The sequence below is a fragment of the Tyto alba genome, unplaced genomic scaffold, assembly GCF_018691265.1.
Source record: "Tyto alba isolate M040663 unplaced genomic scaffold, T.alba_DEE_v4.0 Super-Scaffold_40, whole genome shotgun sequence".
In the NCBI taxonomy this organism is placed as follows: Eukaryota; Metazoa; Chordata; class Aves; order Strigiformes; family Tytonidae; genus Tyto; species Tyto alba.
Window position 1 is genome coordinate 17,142,184 of NW_024881316.1, and position 6,029 is coordinate 17,148,212.

Genomic DNA, 6,029 nt, shown 5'->3' on the forward strand with positions numbered 1-6,029 from the left:
TGTAGCTGCTGCGCTCCCCGGGACCGGGCCATGATGCAACGTGTGACGCCGCCTCGTCCCCGGGTGCGGCGCGGCGCCTCTTCTCGGCGGGAGGGGCCGGTCCCCTTCCCCCGCTGCCCCGGCACCGCCCCGCCGCGCTCCCGCTACCCACGGGTGACCGTTGTCCGCTCACCCGTGATGGTGGTTGGGTGGTGGTGGTGGTGGGGGGGGGGGGGTGGTTGCGCTCCCGGTACCGGCGGGAGGGGTCTAAGCCCCGCGGGGGCGGGGAGCGCCCTTTGCCCGGGCGGGGCCGCGGGGCCGCCGGGAGCGGTGACGTGTTCTTTAGGCCCCACCCCCCGACGCGAGGGTATATAAGGGGCGGCGCTCACGCCGTCGGTCTTTTTCGCTCCGGGTTTGCCGCCGCCTCGCAGGTGAGGCGCGTCCGCGCGGGGCAGGCCGGGGCCGAGGGAGGGGAACGGGGGGGTGGGGGACGGGGACCGGGGGGGCGCCGAGTCCGGGCGTGGCCGCCACCGCGGAGCGGGGCGCTCGGGGGGGGGGGTGGGGTCGCTGGCGGGAGAGCATGGCCGGCGGGAGAGCGCACGCCGGGTGCCTGGCGGCGCGTCGTTCTCGATATCACACGCACGCGCGTTCCCAGCGCTCCCGCCGGGCTGGGTCTCGTGGAGCGGCGGGACCGTGGTGGCGTGGGGTGGGTGGCGGCGGGGCTCGGGGGCCGCCGTGGAGTGGGGGGAGGGGGACGGGCACGAGTGAAAAAGAAAAAAAAAAAAAAAAAATCCCAAACATGGCGGCTGGCTTTTTCCTGCCTGCCACAAAATGGAGGACGCGTTGGCCCGGGCGGGGTGAGTCACACAAAGGAGCGGGCCGGCCCCGCCCTCCGCCGGGCCCGCCGCGCCGCCGCCCCGGCCCCGCCGCGGGTAACGCGAACCCGGCGGCGGCGGCGGCGGCGCGGGGAGGGGGCGACGCGAGGGGCGCTCCGCGGGGGCCCCCGAACGCCCGCCCGCTCCGCCCCTCTGCCCCCTCCCCCGGCGGGGCGGGGCCGGGCCGGGCCGGGGCCTCCATCCCGCCGGGCCGCCCTGCGAGCGGGGCCGCCATCGCCGCCCCCTCGGCCCGGGGCCGCGCCCGCACCGCAGGCGTAACCGGTATTTTTCTGGGGAACTTCCAGGTGCCGATTCTTTTCCGCCGAAAGGAAGAACTTGACGAGCATCCAGAATGGGAAAGGAGAAGACCCACATCAACATCGTCGTCATTGGCCACGTCGATTCTGGCAAGTCCACCACCACCGGCCACCTCATCTACAAATGCGGCGGCATCGACAAGAGGACCATTGAGAAGTTCGAGAAGGAAGCTGCTGAGGTGTGTGTGGGCCGGCGACGTCCAGCAGGATTGCGGGGTGCAGGGATGACCAGGGGGAGGTTTAGGCGCAAAACTTGCGTTGCAAGCTGTTTGGTGGCCACGGGGAGGCGGTTTGGTCGCGGCTGTCCCGGTGGCTGAACAAGCGCACAAGTGTTGTGCGGCCATGGGGCGGCACTTCGGGCGCCGTTGTCCCTGTAGTTGAACAAGTGCAGAAGCGTGGAAGCCGCCATTACGTTACTTGGCGAAGCTCAAATTGTGAAGTGTAGAAAGAGGGAAAAGAAATATAGTCTGAAGCTACACTGACATAATTACGTCTGGAATCATAATACAACTGAAGTTCTTAGCTTCAATCTTCACATTTAGTTGCGGATAAAGAAGTTGCTATGATAAAGTTTACTTCTGAAAATGAGAAAGGTACAGATTTTGGTGTTGGAACCTCTAAAAGTCTTACTGATCTACTTTTTTAATCTTTTTTTACCCCGAGTAGTAACATAGCTTGGAAGCACACTGCAGGACAAAATACAGCTGATGTTGGGCTGAGTGGCAGTTGATTATCACAGGGATTGCACTAATAAGAGAACTTAAAACTCGTAGAGGACACTTGATAGTAGGGCATAGGCTCAAGAGATGCATCATAAAGATGTGTTAGTGCAATTAACAAGCTGTCAAGATGGTGAAGGTGTCAGCAGGTTAAATAACAGGGAACAGTTGGCATCTCTCACTGGTAGTACCAATGTATCTTGTTGCTTGTTTTACAAGCAGCAACATTTTTTTAGTATTAAACTACTTACTATTCTTAGATTATGCTCTTGAGCCAGTCAGTGTGTGATCTTGCTGAGGTAACTGAAAATCTGTATCATCATTTAAAAAAAGGGGGAGAGGAAAAAAAGAAAGGCTTTTTTTTTTTTTTTTGTCTCTCTAATCCGTAGATGGGCAAAGGTTCCTTCAAATATGCCTGGGTCTTGGACAAGCTGAAAGCTGAACGTGAGCGTGGTATTACTATTGATATTTCCCTGTGGAAATTTGAAACAAGCAAATACTACGTCACCATCATTGATGCTCCTGGACACAGAGACTTCATTAAGAACATGATTACTGGAACTTCTCAGGTATGTGAATAGAACTAAGGATTTTAAGAGTTGACACAGATTTTTCCTTGGCTGGTTGGGAGGGTTCCCCCTAATATTTTTACGTATGTGCAAGCATTATAATGAGGGTGTTGTTTTTTTTTTTTTTTCTTTCTTTTCAAAGGCTGATTGTGCTGTCCTGATTGTTGCTGCTGGTGTTGGTGAGTTCGAGGCTGGTATTTCCAAGAACGGGCAGACCCGTGAGCATGCCCTTCTGGCCTACACCTTGGGTGTAAAACAGCTGATTGTTGGTGTCAACAAGATGGATTCCACCGAGCCACCTTACAGCCAGAAGAGATACGAAGAGATTGTCAAAGAAGTCAGCACTTACATCAAGAAAATTGGCTACAACCCAGACACTGTAGCTTTTGTGCCAATTTCTGGTTGGAACGGAGACAACATGTTGGAGCCTAGCTCTAATGTAGGTTTGACATTTGTTTATATTAAGAAGTGAAACTAGGAGGATTATTGAGATAAACGATGCAATAGTGAAATGCATGTGTTTTTTAATAGTTACGTTTTGAAGTGCCGAGGTCAAAAATCAAATCCCAGCGCTTCACAAATTCTTACTCTGCAATAGCATACAGAGATAATGCTAAGATAGGCCAGTTGTTCTTTCCTAGCTCTGTGTCATTAAAATTGGCAGACAGTTTATGCCTGGGTTTGTTTTTCTTACAGATGCCCTGGTTCAAGGGATGGAAGGTTACCCGAAAAGATGGCAATGCCAGTGGAACCACCCTCCTTGAAGCTTTGGACTGCATCCTGCCACCAACTCGTCCAACTGACAAACCTCTGCGTCTGCCTCTTCAAGATGTCTACAAAATTGGCGGTATGTGTTCTCTGTAGCGCTTCTAGCTTGCCAGCAGCAGCCGATGTATGGAACAGAGATGCAGTTGTTTGCCTGAGAGCTGTTTTTTCAAGTGGAAAATGCAGAATACTTGTCTGAAGTGGGTTGTTTCTTTTTCTTTTTCCTGTAAGGGCATGTATTCCTTGAGCTAAATTACTAATGTTCCTTTTTGCAGGCATTGGTACTGTACCAGTTGGCCGTGTGGAAACTGGTGTTCTGAAGCCAGGCATGGTGGTTACGTTTGCTCCTGTCAACGTTACAACTGAAGTAAAATCTGTTGAGATGCACCATGAAGCCCTGAGCGAAGCTCTGCCTGGTGATAACGTTGGCTTCAATGTTAAGAACGTGTCTGTGAAAGATGTTCGCCGTGGAAATGTTGCTGGTGACAGCAAGAACGATCCTCCAATGGAAGCTGCTGGCTTCACTGCACAGGTAATTTTGGCAGCTGTTTGAAGGGGTTTGAAATGCAGCTCTGGCTTGTGACATACAGCAGTCATGTTCTTTCTTACTGGTAGACTAAGTTATAAAGTGAAGTAGACTTGTGTTCCAGGGTGCATTAGTTTGAAGCAAATCACGTGAAATCCCTGGGTTTGTAATTTTGAATACTGGTATGTCTTATCCTGGTGTTAACTCGGTTTTCTAGGTTATTATCCTGAACCACCCTGGCCAAATTAGTGCTGGTTACGCCCCTGTGCTGGATTGCCATACTGCTCACATTGCCTGCAAATTTGCTGAGCTCAAAGAGAAGATTGATCGTCGTTCAGGCAAGAAGCTGGAGGATGGCCCCAAATTCCTGAAATCTGGAGATGCTGCCATCGTTGATATGATCCCTGGCAAACCCATGTGTGTTGAGAGCTTCTCTGATTATCCTCCTCTCGGTAAGGCATCTCCTAAAATGCGTTCGATACTGGTCTCTGGAAAAGACGCTCCTTGATTTCTAATGTCGAGATGTAGCGTGTTCTGTAAAATGCTGCTAAAAGCTGTGACTTCAATAGCAACGTGGAAGCGGAATCCCCATTTCAGGGGTACTCTGGATGACTGTGTGTATCTGTCCCAGTCTCACGCAGTTGTCTGCCACTAGAGTGGTATTTGCCCACTTAGCCCGAGCTGCGTGGTGCTGCTGTGTGGATAATGCTGTGGGTGTGTAGCCCTCGACAAAAGTCATGAGACGTGTTTTTGTTTGCAGGTCGTTTTGCTGTGCGTGACATGAGACAGACGGTTGCTGTTGGTGTCATCAAGGCAGTTGACAAGAAGGCTGGTGGAGCTGGCAAGGTCACAAAGTCTGCCCAGAAGGCCCAGAAGGCTAAATGAAAATTCTGTACATCAGCTGCCACCTCAGTCTTAATCAGTGGTGGAAGAAAGGTCTCAGAACTGTTTGTCTCAATTGGCCATTTAAGTTTAATAGTAAAAGACTGGTTAATGATTACAATGCATCGTAAAAGCTTCAGAAGGAAAGGAATGTTTGTGGACCATTTGTTTCGTGGCAGTTTAAGTTATTAGTCTTTAAAATCGATAAATTTTTTAAAATGGAAACTTGACCAAAAATCTGTCACAGAATTTGAGACCATTAAAGCAAAAGTTCAATGCTATGTCTCTGTGTTCTTTGGGTTAATGTTAAGTCTAAAAAAACCTCTATACAGTCCTGGTGGGATCAGAAAGGATAACCATCAGAAGTTGCAAAGCAAATACTCGTTGTTTCTGAAGAGTAGAGCAAAATTCAGCTGCAGGTTTAGTTTTAACTGATCTAAGCCTTAAAATTTATTTCTGTGGTGCTTTATTTTTTAAAGATGGCTTCTAGATTGGATAGCACGAATGCCAGGTAACAGAGTATTTTGATGCATTCTGTGATGCGTTGAGTAAACTGAGAAAACTTGATCTTGGGAAGAAGAAAACGGTGTGAAAGAAAACACGTTTAACCTTGAAGCATAAAGAATCAAGTGTTGGGTTTCCCGTGTGTCTTGTACACAGATTTTTTTTCTAACTGCTAGCAGAAACATTTCTTTTTTTCTGGGGAACTAATTAACTCTTGCATAATCTTCCAAAATTAAACACTTAAATGTAAATGTTTTGTAATATGTAGTAAGACATCCAGTAGCTAAAGCTTAAAAGCGGATTTTGTTTAGGAGGATGCTTTGAGGCTTGTCAGGCAATCTGAATGACCCGCCATTACTGAATCTTGTTCAGTTTTTATTTCCAAGAACAAAGCTCAGAGAGAAGCCGACAGGTATTTTTCCACTGCCTTCCAACAGGGTGGTGTCTATACCTGTCCTGCTTTTAATGGCTTTGAATTCTTGAGCTTTGGGTCAGTGATGTTTCTAGGATGTCTGCTTGGAGAACGTGCTGGTGCGTCACCCAGCACGATGGGATAAATGCCCGCTGCTACATCAGCACTGAAAGATGTGGCGGGACAGTATACTTACTATTTCTTTAGCAATGGGGTTGAAGATTTGGGTCAAACAGTCAACTGAAGTGGAATTGGGTAACTAGTCCAAAAGATTACTATTAATTACTAGATAAATAATCCAGGTAAAGCATTTTGGGCTGTAAGAAGTACCAGGTGTAATAGATGAGGATTCCGGAATAAAAGTTGCTTAGAATTGGTAAATGGAGACAAGCAGTTAATGGGTAATCTGATCTGGTTTGCATAACGATGCAGCTGTGTTTCTAACCTTTAACACAATTTCCCCACAGCATCCGTACATAAG

General features: G+C 49.5%; 1 protein-coding gene across 1 annotated transcript; it reads left to right on the forward strand.

Moving 5' to 3' along the window:
- Positions 1-290: 290 nt before the first annotated feature.
- Positions 291-4,913, forward strand: EEF1A1 (eukaryotic translation elongation factor 1 alpha 1). Its single transcript, XM_042803312.1, has 8 exons — positions 291-410; positions 1,160-1,350; positions 2,280-2,459; positions 2,602-2,898; positions 3,156-3,306; positions 3,500-3,756; positions 3,968-4,202; positions 4,511-4,913. The coding sequence occupies exons 2-8, from the start codon at positions 1,207-1,209 to the stop codon at positions 4,633-4,635; spliced, it is 1,389 nt and encodes a 462-aa protein (XP_042659246.1). The 5' UTR covers positions 291-410; positions 1,160-1,206; the 3' UTR covers positions 4,636-4,913.
- Positions 4,914-6,029: the final 1,116 nt, after the last annotated feature.

Excerpts from the sequence above, each read along its gene's own strand:
- EEF1A1 (XM_042803312.1), top strand. The coding sequence starts at position 1,207 with ATGGGAAAGGAGAAGACCCACATCAACATCGTCGTCATTGGCCACGTC. Across the intron at positions 2,899-3,155 it reads TGTTGGAGCCTAGCTCTAAT|ATGCCCTGGTTCAAGGGATG; the intron begins GTAGGTTTGACA and ends TTTTTCTTACAG. Across the intron at positions 3,757-3,967 it reads CTGCTGGCTTCACTGCACAG|GTTATTATCCTGAACCACCC; the intron begins GTAATTTTGGCA and ends TCGGTTTTCTAG.